This window comes from Lepidothrix coronata, unplaced genomic scaffold (assembly GCF_001604755.1).
Source record: "Lepidothrix coronata isolate B3197 unplaced genomic scaffold, Lepidothrix_coronata-1.0 Scaffold8, whole genome shotgun sequence".
NCBI lineage: Eukaryota > Metazoa > Chordata > Aves > Passeriformes > Pipridae > Lepidothrix > Lepidothrix coronata.
This window is the reverse complement of record NW_016690188.1, coordinates 9,984,991-10,001,756: the sequence shown is the minus strand read 5'-3', so window position 1 is coordinate 10,001,756 and position 16,766 is coordinate 9,984,991. Positions and strand designations below refer to the sequence as shown.

The 16,766-nt window shown below is 40.1% G+C and overlaps 1 protein-coding gene across 1 annotated transcript; it reads right to left on the bottom strand.

Annotated features, from left to right (window-relative positions):
- Positions 1-377: 377 nt before the first annotated feature.
- On the bottom strand, positions 378-10,668 carry ACTA2 (actin, alpha 2, smooth muscle, aorta). The gene is made up of 10 exons (XM_017803871.1): positions 10,568-10,668; positions 7,846-8,017; positions 6,377-6,505; positions 4,959-5,069; positions 4,376-4,460; positions 4,126-4,287; positions 3,697-3,888; positions 2,617-2,798; positions 1,805-1,887; positions 378-1,733 (listed from the first exon to the last, which is right to left on the bottom strand). Exons 2-10 carry the CDS (start codon positions 7,972-7,974, stop codon positions 1,670-1,672), a joined length of 1,137 nt encoding a protein of 378 aa, XP_017659360.1. The 5' UTR covers positions 7,975-8,017; positions 10,568-10,668; the 3' UTR covers positions 378-1,669.
- Positions 10,669-16,766: the final 6,098 nt, after the last annotated feature.

The following is a 16,766-nucleotide window of genomic DNA, read 5'->3' as shown; positions in this document are numbered from 1 at the left end:
CTATTTTGTGATTTCCAGCCATGTACGTCTATTGAATGCTTCAGTGAATTTACATTATGTAGAGTGGCAAATAGATCAGTTTGGGTGATTCTTTCTTCCATCCTTTCCCCCCTTCCAACTTGGTATAGCTCAAGTTTCAGCTAACAGGAAACACTTAGGAAAACACAAATCCTTTACCTGAGAGCTGACCCCCATCACATCTTGGGATAGCAAAGATGCATCAGAATCCTTTGGAGAAATGTGTCTCCTCCAGCAATCCTCTAGTAGAAACTTTCAATTTAAAGACACTTCTTATCCTGCAAAGGATTTCCTGGATCTATCTAGAGTTAGATAAAAGGATCTAGATAGAGTTAGAAGGAAGAACCATACAAAGTTACTTGCTTTTACAAGAGTTTATTTAGTAATTGTTCCAAGAACTTAGATGACCTATATTTTAAATAATGAGGTTAGTACAAAGAGGTTTGCAACATGTGCTAACACTCAGAAGCTGAACAAGATCTGGAACACCAGGGTTATGCAGGTAAATAACAGGTGCTGTTGCAAAGAGCTTACAGTTTGAAAGATAACAAGTAACAGGCAAGTGAGATAAACTATTGAGTTTAGGGAGGAAAATAGGTTAACAAAAATAAATAGCATCCTTTATCCTGAACTCTAATGAATACAGATTGCAGCAAGTTCCTTAGAAGTGCCCTTTTCCAGGTCTGTCTCAGTGAATTCTTTATTCATATATATATATACTTTTCAGATAATATTACTGGCTTCAGCTTCTGTGCATATGCTTTTAGCTGACTATCAGTTTTGATGTATTTAAGATTATAAAAGGAATCAGAAAAATCACAGAAAAAGAAAATTGTCTAAATTATTTTAGCTACTTTGATTACATTACTCACCCACCCACCCCCCAAAAAAAAAGTTCTGAAGAGAAAGTGTATTAAGCCAGCTTAATTACTCTTTAGATCTTGCTAGAAATCACAACATAAAAATAATAGGCTGCACTCATCCTGAGGGCATATGTTCAACCTAATATTAATGTTTAGATATGCTCCCAAAGGAACAGGTTTTGTTTCTTCAAAGAAATGTTGTGGTACACATTGTACACCTCTGGGCCATGTCCTGTAAGCAATTAGCTTTTCCAGCATGACAGCTGTGAATTAAGAAGTGATGTGGAGAGAGAACATTTCCGGATAGAGCAGATGCAAAGCAGAGTGCCCATGCTCATCCTGATATCGAGCACATGCTATGCTCCTTTAGTACTGGCCCAGAACTTTGGAAAAAATCACAACATGTTCTGTTTACAGATTAAAATGTTTTCTGAGGCTGAACTTTGAGAACGTGCAGCCTGATAGGTAAGCATTTTCTGGCATTAGTATCATTGAGGTAAAGGTACCCCTTTTCTGTTTAGCCCAGTACAGTGTAGTAACAAATTCATGTCACAAGATGGTGCTTCAAACCAGCTGTAATGGCATCTCCACACATGCACGGCTTGGCTTTTGGTTTTGTTTTTTAAATAGGAGCAGCAATTTCATAGCATAATTAAAATTTATTTAAAAAAAATACACAGTATCCAATTAATTAGATTAATTATGATGAAGGATTTATGGAATGAAATTATAAGAATGTATTTTCCTGAATACATTCACATGAAGGAGACATATAAAGATAAAGCAATTTAAAAGCATTTGCGGTGAACAATGGATGGGCCAGCTTCATCATATTCCTGTTTGCTGAATGTCTTCAGCTATGCTTTTTGCTAACTCTAACTGGAACTTCTGTACCGAGACCTTTCTTGATCTATTTAGGGCCNCACATCTGCTGGAAAGTAGACAGGGAGGCAAGAATAGAACCTCCAATCCAGACAGAATACTTGCGTTCAGGAGGAGCAATGATCTGTTTAAAAAATAAAAGCATTAATTACGATTGTCTACTGTGAACAAAATGCATTTTTTATACAAAATTAGTAAATCAGTGATATGTTATATTAACAAAAATACTGCATATATGTGCTAGTGTCACCACTGGCATTATATCTAGCCTTTGCTGCAAGCAGTAAAGTTAACAATTTGTTATATAAGTGTATACTTTCAATTTCTCTTCCTGAGTCAGACTCCACATTAACCTCTATCCCTGATGTATTTGTATACTCACTGCCTCATATGAGAAAAGAGGGATAATTGCTCTGGAAACAAATAATGATAGTTCAGGAGGACTTGGAAAAACAAGAAGGAGGAAAGATTGGTTTGTGAGGGTCTCCTTTTTTGAACTTGTAGGCCAAAGACAAAGCCAGCATTTCTTTCTCCCATGTCCATCAGATAAAAAGGACTGAAAAAATATCACATACAGCCCCAGAGGAAAATTTATGCTGCTGGGTCCACAGTATTCTTCTTTGGCCATGTTAGGGCAGTTGGCAGAATTCAACATGAACACAGAAATGAGAGATAAGAGGACTCTTCTTCCAGCACCAAAGTTACCAGGTGGTGATTATTTGCTAAACGGTCCACATGTGATTCAAAACCTGTTAAAAGCACTTAATTTGTAAAGTGTCACTATTTCACTAGATCTTTAAGGACTTTGTAAATGCCAGCTTATATAGTCTACAAATTATTCCACCCTACATACCTTGATCTTCATAGTGCTAGGAGCCAAAGCAGTTATTTCCTTCTGCATCCTGTCTGCAATACCCGGGTACATTGTAGTGCCTCCAGACAGCACGTTGTTGGCATAAAGATCCTTTCTGATGTCTATGTCACATTTCATGATGCTGTTGTAAGTGGTTTCGTGAATGCCAGCAGACTCCATGCCTGGGGAAGGTACAGAACAACACTGAAGCAGCTCTGTACAGAGACTTAAAATTGTTAACATAGAACATGAACTTTAGCATCTCTTTAGAAGATATCAGTCTTCAGAGCTTTGGAAATCTGGAAAGTCATTCTGCAGGTGCCTAAATTATTTGCTTAAGAGTTCCTTGGTGTACAGCTCTCCTCTCCCCCTTACACACACATCTCCTCCTTAAAAAGAAAGCTGGGGGTGTGGAATAGTAAAGTTTCCACTCGGCTTTTGCAGGCAATCTCAATTGTACTAAGAACTCCTTATATGGTCTTGGAATAACTTGTTTTCTTTTTTCTTTTTAAATTAAGTTAGCTTAGACACAGAACAGTCAAAATATGTCCTAATACCTCTAGGTATGCAACTACGTTATGTTTGAGCTTAAATTCTGCCGATTGGCAGAACTGACATTGGATTTCTGTGTGACCTAGTTGCAAATCTGCCTTCATGGATGTTGATTAGCATGGCAGTGCCTTGGCTTTGCTCTGAAAATGCGATGAACCATGGATACTGGATGTTGAGCAGTCTTTTGGAAAAATAAAAGTAGGTCTTCCTGCCTGCCTGCCTGCCTTCCCCTGCCACCCCTCCTCACTCCTGGCAATCACATTCAAACATTCAAAATGGCACAGGTCCAATGCCAGAAGCCAGGAATAAACATTGTGGGTTTATTTTGGGAAAGCATTTTGCCTAATTGTTTGACATGAGGTTCTTCCCACCACATTAGTAGTACTGTTCTGAAAGATTATTTTATAATGGATTCTAGGACAGCTTGTGTATAGGTCTGAGTGAGTTAGTAATGGAACACAGTCAAAAGAAAATAGGGACTTGTTATTTATGTGCGGTTTACTAAGGTAGAACAGTCATTCAACTTACCAATGAAAGACGGCTGGAAGAGGGTCTCTGGGCAGCGGAAGCGTTCGTTTCCAATGGTGATCACCTGACCATCAGGAAGCTCATAGCTTTTTTCCAGAGAGGAGGAAGATGCAGCAGTGGCCATCTCATTTTCAAAGTCCAGGGCTACGTAACACAGCTTCTCCTTGATGTCACGGACAATTTCACGTTCCGCTGTCAAGAGGATTCAGTCTTTACAATGGCATTAAGGAAGGACCCAGACATACTGACAGGTTGTTCCCTTTCATCCTCCAACACCCTCCCCATATTTTAAACAAATCATTGCTAGTCTTGCAAGAGACTTTCATGTTGAATCCTTCTTGTGCCTGTTTAACTGCAGGACCACTGCTAGTCCTTTTAAGGCCAGTAGAAACATTGCACTCTCCTTCTCAGTCAGCAGCATGTCCTTACCAGTGGTCACAAAGGAGTATCCACGCTCTGTCAGGATTTTCATGAGGTAGTCTGTCAGGTCACGGCCCGCCAGGTCCAGACGCATGATGGCGTGTGGCAGGGCATAGCCTTCGTAAATTGGCACGTTGTGGGTGACACCATCCCCGGAGTCAAGCACGATCCCTTTGAGAAGATAACACGATTCATTCCCAGGCCCTCATCAACACACGTAACTATTTCTAAGTCTATGTCGCACTCCCCAGAGGCCTACCTGTGGTACGTCCAGAGGCATAGAGGGACAGAACAGCTTGAATAGCTACATACATGGCTGGCACATTAAATGTCTCAAACATAATCTGAAATGCAATGAAAATAATTGTCTTAATACTGGGGGGGTTTAGCTTAGTTGAAGCAATTGACTGAAAGAGAGGTAGAATACAAGATTTTCATATTTCTCAATGGTTTTACAAGGTTTTACAAGGAAGTAAAACACAAAATCTAAATCCAAAAATATTTGTCTAGTAAGGTATCTCCCTGTATTTGGCCTATATCTTTAAGGTATTTAATATAGACACATGCTCATATTAAAGATAATTTTTTATGCCTGGGCATAAAAATAGATTAAGATGACATAAAACTTGGACAGATCAAAGTATTCATATGTGAAGTAGATACACTGATTTTCTAAAGTAAATGTAATAATATGTAAATAAAATAGGTGGTCACTATGCACTTTCCATCTTCCATAACAAAGGGAGAGAGACTGCTGGACAACATGACTAACTGAAATGATGAAGGTCACATCCTGTTGAACTTCAAAGTTGGATTATCCCGTAGCTTTAGTGTGAGCTCACCTGGGTCATTTTCTCACGGTTGGCTTTGGGATTCAGTGGTGCTTCAGTCAGCAGAGTCGGGTGTTCTTCAGGTGCAACCCGGAGCTCATTGTAGAAAGAGTGATGCCAGATCTGAGGATAATGGAAGAAGCCAAAGGAAAGAAACACCATCATCCAGCAGGTCAGGATCACTTCCAGACAGGAATTGGGCTCCAGCACTCTGCTTACAGCCTTAGATACAGACTAGTGATGTTTCTCATGCAGTTGTTCTTACTGCCTTCATAGAGATTACCAGAATAAGTGTAGAAACAAAAGCAGTATCCTCAAGTTTTATTGCCAGTAATATATGATTTACTTTAAGGACACATAAGTTAATGAAAATTGATGTTATTCTTACAGTAGAAAAGAGTGAGCAGGACAGACTCAGTTCCAGCAATGCTATTTCAACTACTGAAAGTTAACCAACTCCAGAACATACACGGAGTTCAACAAATAATACATTTCTTGACAATTTCATAATTTGGTTTGTAGAGGCCAGCCTGAGAATTCATAAAAAGAAATGAAGGTAAATGGTTTGTGGGGTTGAAAGGCAACTTGTATTTATCACTTCCACACAACTCATTCCTACAAGCTGTAAAAATCTGAGGCCAAGTGGATTGCAATGAGGAGGCTAAGACACCAATAAGAAGTAAACGAACCAGAAACTTTAGTCTAAAGGCCAAGAAGTTTTTGCTAAGCTTGTTTTCAAGGTGGTGGTGATTAGGGATCAGTTAATATGTTTGGATCTAAAAGACTTTGCTTTCAAGTAAAATCTACAGTACTGAGACTCCACACATTTACAGTGTGTTGCGATGCCCTCACTGTTCCAAATAGCTCCATTTTCACAGAACAACATTAAATGGAGATACCATTTTAGAATCACAGAAATTATATTATCTGTACAAATTATGACTATACACATAGTTCTGGAAGCCTTTCATCCAAATACTGTCTCTGAAATGGATGCATTGCACTGCAATATTGCTAATCTGTCAAACATTAAAAAGTGTGTGTATAAACAGTGCCCTTCACATAAGAATCACATACACACTTTGCATTTTTGCAGAAACAGACACCGTCTTAATTTCCATTTTCTTACTAGCAAATTGACATATTCCTTTTCTTTCTTTTCTCTTCTCTCTTCCCTCTCCTTACCTTGCCACCCCCCCCCCACTAATCAGCAAAGATCAGATGGGAGTAAAAGAACTCCCAATGACTATTTTGATGGACTTCTAGTGATACTCAAGCTTTAGATGCAAGTTAAGCTTGGCTGTTAACAAGTTTCTCATTAAACCACACTGGATAGCATGACACTTTCATCTAAAATTTAGTGGGGAAATATTTGGTTCAAGTAGTTTTGCTTACTAGTGATACACAGCAACTTTTCAAAACTGAAATACCTTCTCCATGTCATCCCAGTTTGTAATGATGCCATGTTCTATGGGGTATTTCAAGGTCAGGATTCCTCTCTTGCTTTGAGCCTCATCACCTACGTAGCTGTCTTTTTGACCCATACCAACCATCACACCCTATAAAATAATACAAATTGAGTTAGTCCCTCAGGGAGAAGTGTCACAAAGTAGACAAAACATTACCTGTGAAATAAATCCAGTTGCCAGTTATGCTAGTTACAACATACTTTACAAATACCAACAAATGCAGAATTATTCGTTGCTCTTAAATTGCCAGTATTAAATGTTTAGTTCACTTAAATCCCTGGAGTTCATGTTTGCACTACAGTTTAAGTAAACAGAACAAGTACAATATTAAATACATCAAGATAAAGTGGAAAAATAAAGTTGTTTAAATACTTGTTATTATTTAGGGATGAAATGTCTGCTAAATTATAATAAAGTGGAGTAAAAGCAGAAAGTGATATTGTGCCATCTAAGGGTCAAGATGGAGCGATACACACTTTATATTTCCCAAAGCTTAAGTTTCAACATTTTTTAATCCTCTTTTTGAACACTATAATATTGTAATTAGAGAAAGACAATTTAAATCTAATGGTACAGGCTTTTTAATATGTATTTTCATGGATCCTGTAGTCCTAGCTTCTATACTGACAGGCAGATATTTCTCCCGTCCTGAAGAACTTAAAATGCATTTGCTGGGTATATAAAGTGCCACATCTTACAACCAGCTTGTTTCTTTCCACCAGGGCCTTAGGTGATGTAGCAGCAAATAGGTGGATCTACTAATTATGTGAATTAGTTTGTTGTGGCCTAGCCAAGCTGCTCTAGTTCATGCTAACGATGATCCATCTCATAAACTCCCTATATTTAACAGCTCACATAATAAATGTATTTTGCAAACTATTAAAATATAGTGGAATGCATCATATACTCAAATGTAAACCTTAAAGCTAAAGAAACTCAACCCTAGGCAGGTGCCCATTTGTGATACAACTAAATGAATAAACTCAGGAAGGTTAGTAGGAAGCTGACTAAAAACTTCTTCCTTCTTTAGTTTTCCACATATTACCTATCATTAGCTTTAAGGGCAGTCAAAATTTCCAGATATTTCTCTGTTGGGCTTACTTGGGTTTTGGGTTGGTTTTTTGGGTTTTGTTGGGTTTTTTTTTTAAACCAGTTGTATTCACCAAGTTTTCTGGTTGACTCAAAATTAAGGGGCACAGAAAAGGTGGTATAGAAGGGAGAGAAAAATTTTAGAAGGATTCCTTTCATAAGCAAGAAACTTGCTTTGACTCAGGTGAATGCACTGCTGGACTTATTTTGCCTGGAAATACTGTGTTACACAGATCACCCCAGCTGGACTAGCTCCAGACATAGGAAATGGTGAAGAGCTGGGGTCAGGACAGCAAAGCCTTCTACAAGTCCAGTAAGGAATAATCAATGTTGTTCATCACCTGGTGCCTCGGACGACCCACAATGGATGGGAAAACTGCTCTTGGAGCGTCATCCCCGGCAAAGCCAGCTTTACAGAGCCCTGACCCATTGTCACACACAAGGGCAGTGCTGTCTTCTTCCTCACACATCTTCTATGTCAGTGTCCTCTGGCCCTCCAGACAGAAAACAGCCCTATGAAAACAGCAGAGAAGAATTAAAACAAAACCAAAAAACATACTCAGGTATCAGATCCCCCCTGAAGACAGAGATGGCTGTATGAAAGCAGCAGCACAGCAAGGAGGGGCAAGGCCCCGGTCTGGCAACCAAGGGCTGCTGGGCTATCCGAGGGAATGGGCTTCCTTTTGAAGGCGTGAGAGGTTTCAACCATGTCTGCCAAGGGGCTGTGTGCACTAGGCATTATCCAGGGAATTCCAGAGGAGACTTCCAGCCCTGCAGCATGAGCAGAGAGATCAAGGAGCAGCAAATGTTTATCTAAATTTGGTCACAGAAATCCACGGCTGGGGGTGGGAGATAAAAGACATAACTGGACTGACAGCTGCAAAAACAAAGATCCATTTGCATTGGATTCAGCACAACTTCCTCTGCTTTTCTATCACCCTGATAAAATCCTGACACATGTGGAAAACTGTCAAAGGTAAGAGCACTTCATCTTTCCCTTTTAGTCCTGTGCTTCCCAACAGCTAACCACATGAAATGCTATGCATGTACCAGGGGTGTTTTCCGGAGGCAGATATTAACCCACTGGGTGAAGATGGCCAATTAAGTTTGTGTTGAACCTTTTAAAAGAGAAGAAATGTTCTAAATCAAAAAGGAAAAAAAAAACAAAAACAAAAACAAACCAAGCATTTTTCAGTCCTCCCCTAATCACTCAGAAAAAAACCACCACTTTTAAAATGAAGCCAGAGACAGTATGTATTTTTAAAACAGGCCACTTCATATGCTCTATCATAATTTCAAAGCAGCTAATAAACTACATTTGTAGAGTGACAGAGCAATTTATGTTGGCTCCTTGACTCAGTAAAAAGAAACTGTTTTCTTCCTCTGGCAATAGGAAGATAATATTGGTAATAAAAATACTTCAAAGGCTTTGTATTAAAGTCAATTACAGAAACAAGCACTGAATACCAGGACTCAAGAAGAACTATTTGCTTGCAATTTATAGTGTGTTAGGGAATCACTTGGCTCACTCCGAGCCTGGGCTTCCATGCAGAGTTCAACAAATTGCAACGTGTTAACAGCTAGAGACAGCTGTCATCCACGGACCAGCTGGCTCCACATGCAGTCAAAACCTTCTGCCACAGGAATACTGGAAACGCAGGACAAAGTGGAAATGCAGTCAGCAAGAGCCATGGCCAATGGGCAAGGGAGTCCACAATCTGTTCATCCTCTACCTGGATGGAACAAACATGGACAGTTCTTCCAAATGCTTCGAGATCCTCTACCTCTGCCCAGGCAGCCACCAGACATGGCTGCAACCCTGCTCCTGCAGGATGAGTGGGCAGAATTCCCAAGAGAAGACACGGATAAAGAAATCCTAAGTTTATGTACTCCAGATATTTTATCATTACAATTGGGAAAGTAGGTTGCAATTTCTTCATTTATTAAATTCCTGGGGAACCAGGCTCTTTACATTCAAATATTTACTGAATGGAGTACAAGAGTTATCTAACATGAATGAACAGACTGGTTTGGACAAACCATTTCCTAATTAGGAAATAGGCTTTTCAACCATCTGTTTTTGGAACTGAGTTCGAGGTCAGGGGGTTTGTTCAAACCAATGCAGCTAACGCAATGCCAAAAATCACTGGGGGGAGGGGAAAGAAGGGGGCAGGAAAGGCTACATTTCTGAGCCTAGTGGACTCTAAATGAAAACCATATTTAGTAATAAAGCACAAAAAGCTGAAAAATCAGACAGAGGGCTCTGCTGCCAACCAGCGAGTTACAGCTCAGGACTGCTGTGGCATGCAGTAGCAACATTTAAGAGCAGCAAATGTCACTGAGTACTGTGGAAGACAGGACATATTTCTCCCAAGCAATCAATAGTCTCTAGTCTCTTCTCCTTGCCTTACTTCTAAATATAATCAATCACTTCACCAATCTCCACAACAAGCTATTAAAGAGAACTCCACCTCCACAAGAAGTCTGTGTGTGTTTCTTAATGTTTGGCATTTTACAGAACAGTAGTTTCGTATACACAGAGACAAGGATGAATACACACACATCCTCATTTTATCCTATTAGACTCTGCTAATTTGCACACTTCCAGCTCTTCTTGCAGTCACATTTCCCAAAACACTCATGTACGTTACACTGGGTTAACAGCACTGAAGCAAATCTGCTAAGAAACACGACTGCATACCCCTTCAGGAACTTTGTTCTGTCACAGACTAACACCCCAAGGTCACACGAGTTCATTTAAACCTGAACATAGCTGTAATGCCAGCTGTGACATTACACAAACCATTTCTTTATACAATTACTGAAGCGCTGGTAGAATCAGCAAAATTATTAGGTAGAACTTTTCTGACCCTTTCAGAAGTGCTATAAAGTCAACTCAGTACAGATACTACAAGTATTTAATTGATTCAATTCTAATAAGTAAGTTTGCTTAAGCAAACTACAGCACAGCAGTACATCCTCCTGAATAGCTTCCATTTGACATTATTTAATTGAAGTCCTCCAGCAATCTGTAAATCATACTATTGGTTCCGTGCCACTTACCCTGACAGTGCTTGGCTGGAGATAGCTGCTCTGGGATGGTGCACTCTGAAAGCTCTGAGGTTATATAGCCCCTTCAGCTCTTCTCCTCCCACTAGCCTCCCAAACAAGGAGCAGAGACAGACAGAGACAGAGCTGAAGTCTTTAACAAAACCATATAGGGACCTTAATACAAAAACTCTAATCTGGGTGGCCACAGGCCCTGGGTCTCTTCCACTGCATTCCAGTGTAGAGCTCATGAAACAGGAGGAGACTTTCAGCTGTGTAATCTAAACACTTTAAAACTTCAGGAGAGTTGCTAAAATACAGAGAGTCAGAGCATGCCCACAATAGACATCTTCTGGCAAGAGGATCATGTGTTCAAACAGGAGAGGTCCAGGACTCCACAGTAACATCAAAGAGGCAGAATGAGAAATTGGAAGAGCAGTCATTTATAACAGGGAAGGTGTTTTTAAAGAAACACTTTCCTGTCCTTAAAGATTTTGACAAAAACAATGAAAATATTTCTGGCCAGCTAAACAGCTTCTCAGTTTTTCTACAAAGTCTCTTTAAAAGCTTGGCATTTTGCTTGTATATAAATACTGCCCATAGGCTTAAAGGTAGTAAAAAAAGTACCTGCTGTTGTTTATGGTTCACAGAGAAGTCTTTGAGGGTTGTGAAAAAGTTCAGTTAAAAGATTATTATGATCCCCTCTGGATTATGATGGGTTAGAATCCATTCTGTTTCTCAGTCAGCTTGTTTTTCAACCCTGTGACCTGCAGGCCAAATATGCCCTAGTGCTACTTCACTGAAGGCCACAAGTCTGGACTGCCATAAACTCACGTCTCAAACTGTTTGTAGTAAAGTAGTTGAATTTTATAACCCCAGCTAGCTTTTCCATTGAACATATTTTTAGCAAATAAAAGAATGGTTCTCCCTGTACAAGTTATTTTTATCACAGGCCTCAATTTTTACAGCTGTAGCCAACTGTTCTCTGGACAGGCTAATTCTAGTGTAGCAGCTCTTTCATAGCCAACATTTTGTCATTAAGTTTTTACAAAATACCAGAAACAGCATCTCTTAACTCCAATGCTAAACCTTACAATTTTAAAACTGGTCCAAGCACACAAGCCAAGAAAGATGTGAAAATCCAACTGAGATCCTTGCTTTGTGAGTCTTGTTGCAACAGGGAGAGGCATCGTGCGTTTGCTTACGGAGTGCTTGCTGCCTAATTGAGCAGCCTTAATACGAGAAAATCTCCCACAAAACCACAGTGAAAGTTTTTCTGATGTGAAAATTGAAGGAATAAGCTAGTAGTAGAGATAGCAGATAGACAGAAATATGGACTGAAGACCAAAAGGAATTTAACTTTTAAGGAAAGGAACTTTGAAGGAATGTAACTGCCTTGGAGGGTCAGAAACAGAAGCTACCAAATGTTGAAACATGAGCCATGCAACAGCTATTTATTATTTCACTGCTAGCATCGGGGCAAAAGACAAAGATTTAAAAAAAAAAAAAAGTAGAAAAAGGAAAAAAGGAAAAAAAATTTTAAAAACTCAAACCACAAAGGTAAGCAACCTAAACAGGCCCTTTTTTGCATATCTCCAACTGACACTCAAAGGACAGCCAAAACCAAATTCTTTGTTTTCAAATAACACTCAATAACACAGCTGAGAAAACTTGTATACATCATATAGAACATATGGTATTAGATAGGGAACTTTGGTCAAGGGGAAGAATTTCACACAGCATAACCCTTCAATGCAGTATCATGTCTGATTTTGATAAAAACATCAATTACCTTCTAGATTAGAAGAAACACAATCCTAGGTTTTCAGAAACATCATCAACTACTACTCCTTGGAAATACCAAGACTGGGACAAAGATTCAAAAGAATCCAAACTTTTTGCCTTACTGAGCAGAAGTTTACACTCCCAAAAAAGCTTACTAGTGATGATGCTATAGCAGATACAGCATATATGAGATTGCAGATCCAAGTAAACAACCCTTCAGTAGAACTGATACATCATTCACACTGCATCTCAGCATAACTAGAAATATCAGCAACAGTTTTCTACAAGAGGCCTCCGTGAACATTAAGGAAAGAGTGGCCATGCAGATACCATAGACTTGTACCTCTATTGAGCTTCATCACGACACCTATAAACTTAGCCTGGTGCACACCACAATTCCTATTGGTGGTAATGATGGCAGCAGCAGCACCTTGGCTGCTTTGAGGAATGGTTTTTTGGGTGGGGATCACACATCACCATACCTGTCATGGGCACCAAAGACGTAGGAGTCCTAGTTTTCAGGGTGCTCATGAAAGCTGACACAGTCTCACTCAGAGCAGGTAGTTGTTGATATGGTGACACAGAGTAAACACCAGTTGTTTGGAAGGACCTGCTGTATGAAGGACGTTTGTTAGAGACAGACATAGGCAGGCTAGAAGGAAGAAGTAAGCCAGAGGCTTGACTAAGCAGTAGTGATGGATACACAGAAACGGCAAAGGAAAAATGTAGAAATGCTGCCCAGCCATGCCTCCAGCACACAGTGAAGAGCAGTGCTCAGCAGGCAGCATGTCTCTGCAGTGTGATGTTATGGAAAGTGCTGGGGCAGGAAGGAAGCAGGCAAACAGGTGAACTATGCAAGGAAATTAGGTCAGTCCAGCTCGAGGGACATTATAGAATTCCTTTCTTTTCGGTGAGTCCATGCTGAAGTTACGGTCACACAGTTATTACTAGACATAAAAGTACATCAGTAGTTTACACCTTTTTTGTCAGCAACTTAGGTTATTGTCAGAAGGGGGGGCTGGGAAGGGGAGAATGTACTTGGCATGAGATATGAATAATAACCTAAAGAGAACTGAATAGAACAGGTCTTCTGAGAATCAAACCTAAATGCTGGGGATCAAAACTCTGAACTCTCCTCTGCAGCTATAGACACAAAAGAGCTTAGCCCAAATATATATATATATATGTGTATATATATATGTATGTATGTGTATTATATATGTGTGTGTGTATATTTATATAAGGTAGATGGGTTCTGTTTCTTTCTTTCTTTCTTCAAGAAAAAGAACACAACACCATTCCTGAAAGTAGTTTACCTTTTCCTCTGGAGGCTACTTCCATCACCAGTTTCTGCTGCCTATCTTTCAGTCCTTATGCCACTCATTTCTATAGAAATCATAGAGTACAATTGCCTGGTGTGTCTATATCCCAAGGTTTCCATTCTTTCTTTGTATCCATAGCCAAAACCTATGTTTTTCATTAGCTTCCCCTCAGAACTTTGTTTTTCCATACTAAACCCTTTCGCAGTCTCTGTCACAGGAGTATGTCTGGAGTGCAATGAGAGAAAGAAAAACAAGAGGAAAAAGTAATTTTGCCTCTCTCTTAATACCCTTTTCCCTGATCTCTTTATAGAGACACTAGCAAAGCTCCAATGCACATTGGGAACTTCCCTATTGATTTCAAGCATCTTTCAATATATCAGTCGAAACTCTTAGCTACATCTTCCTTAAGTTCTTTCTTTTTCAGTAACTTGTGCCCAAAGTGTACTTGGGACTCCACAGCAGCTGTGCAGCCACCATGCCTGGGAAAAGGGCTCCAGCTGGCCTGAAGAATGCCAGCTCAGAGGCCCTACACCAGTGAGTAGATGCCATACTTTTTTGGTAAAGGAGGACAGAAGCTCCGGGTTTATCCCAACTGCTACAGAAGACTGTGAAAAAAGTAAACCCTTTGCTTTACTTTATAAGGGAAAACAACTTCTGAGATGTGTGTGGAGACCTTCCTGCCTGCATCCAATTGGCTGTTTAGGAATGAGCCTCTGCTAAATATGTATCTGGCTCCTTTTTATTTGGGGATTCCTTTCATCTTCGTAACATTAGCAGAATCTCTAAATGTTTTGGTTTGTCTGGCTTCGGGCCCTCTATCTCATTGATAGGCTTCACACTTCCCCACCCCACCCACTCACACACAGCCTCATTTTGAGAAAGACAGGAATAAATAAGCTTTAGGGAGCAGAAAGTTGCTCTAATAATCTGATTCATTGCAGCTGTCACACAGTATGCATCTGTGAAGTGTCAGATTAACCATAAACTGTCAGACCCATAGATTAGCTTTCTCTGATTGTCAGGCTCTTGCACTGGTGTCTCTCTAAGAACTAAGCCAAAATTATTCTAATCATTCTCAAATATGGCAGTTTTCAACCTACAAAGTTTAGAAAATAGTTTTGCCACTGCTGTTCAAGAGCTAATGGAGCCAGTGTTTGCCTCCTGGGCCTCTTGAGCATGGTAAGGAAGAATGTTAATTCACGACCTTCCTTCATCTTGACAAGGTATCTTCCTCCATGGTAATGCTGTAGTTATCCTTCATTCAAAATCAAAGGAACACGTTCAAAGTAAAAATGAGATAATGGCTCTCTCCTCATTCCTTCTTAGATAAATAAACAGAACATAAGTACAAGCCCTGCTGGGTCAGGCTGATATCCATATAGCTCAGTATCCTGTCTCTGAGATTTCCTGATACCAGTTCTCAGGAAAGAAATAGGACTTCTACAGTGGTATTTTTTTTCCTATAGCCTTTCTCCTTTCATATATGCAACAGAAGGATTTCTTGAACAGGAGTTTGTACTCATGTCCTCATGCATAAGAGATGCAGATTTTTCCACCATAAATTTGCATAATTTTAAACACACAGTTTTGAAAGCCCTTGATGATTTTTTATTTTCTTTTTTTTTTGGTAGATATAAGCTCTATATTTTGTCTGCAAGGCATCACCCATAGTTCACACTCCAGCTGGTGTAGACTTGCCTAATATTAGAAAGAAAACCTCAAATATATCAGAAGCATAGTCAAAGGAACACTGTCTATACCAAGAGCTGCGAATCCACCAGAGATCACGGATAAGCCCTCAGGCCAGTGGCCAAGGCCAAGCTCTGCCCCACTGTGCAAACTATCAGCAGCACCTCAGTAGCTTGTTCACAGTTCATGATGACATATCTGTCTGAAATTACATTGTAGATAAGGGTTCACAATAATGTTACATTGGCACATCTCCCAAGAGTTACAGGAGAACAGATTCCCCTAGACTATTATCAGAACCTCTTCAGTAACACGCTGTCTAAATTTGTCAAAATGTAAATGAAATCTTCCCACTGTGGAAGACAAGTCCTGTACATCTAAGGAAGTCAGACCTACACTATATGTGCGTGGGACAGGCAGAGCACAGGGGTCCTTTCTCCACAATGACTTCCAAGCTCCCCAGCCAACATATTCTCAGACTGACAGCAACAAGGAGGCCAATTCCCACTACATTTCTGTAAGTGGCTTTCCTGTTATTATTTCACCAAGAGCAAAGTTTCAAGGTGAGCTTGCACAATATAAGAAATCAGATGGTTCCCATGAGAGAAATTTGCTGGAAGCGAGTTTCATGGAGCTATTACTTACAGATCAAACCTGTGGGCTCTGCATGCCTAGCTATATCACAAAGCCTCACAAACTCAGTGCCTGTATCAGCCAATTTGGCTGGCCCTCCAGCAAACCATAAGGAAAAGGACCTCTACAAAGCCATCTCTTTCACTGGCGAATTTAATAATTTGCCAGAGTGCCAGAGTTTCACTTTTTGTAGTCAACACATCTTCTTTGCCCCTAGGCTCTGGATTATGACAAACTGCAGAGTTACTTTCACCACAAATGTCACCAAGCCAGTACCTGCCTCTCCCAAGCGTTCATCTCTGGTCTCCACCCCCTTTTTGCTGGCACCTGGGTTGGAGCACTCGGAGCAGTTAGGTGTCGCTGCTGGGCAGGACAAGGAGACGTGGCTCTGCTGCAGCTTCCTCATCTTCTGTATGAGTCACTCAGCACAACCTGCAAACAACTGAAAGCACAGCTGAACTGTTTATTTTTTTTTTTAATCTATACAAGAAAAACTGTATCACAGTGAAGGAATGAGCATTACTGGCAATAAACACAAGAACGTACAAAATATACAAGCAGAAATCTACCACCTGTGTGACTAAAGTGAACATATACTTTTAAAAATGCCTTAAGATAAAAAGGAAACCTACTTTTGGAACTGGCATGCCATTATATGAAAGTGTATGTTGTTATGTCAGGCGAACGTGATAACCACTACACTACGGGGGCCTCTGGTGGTCTAGTGGTTAAGGTGCAGGACTCTCACCGCTGTGACCCGGGTTCGATTCCCGGCCCCCCGGGCA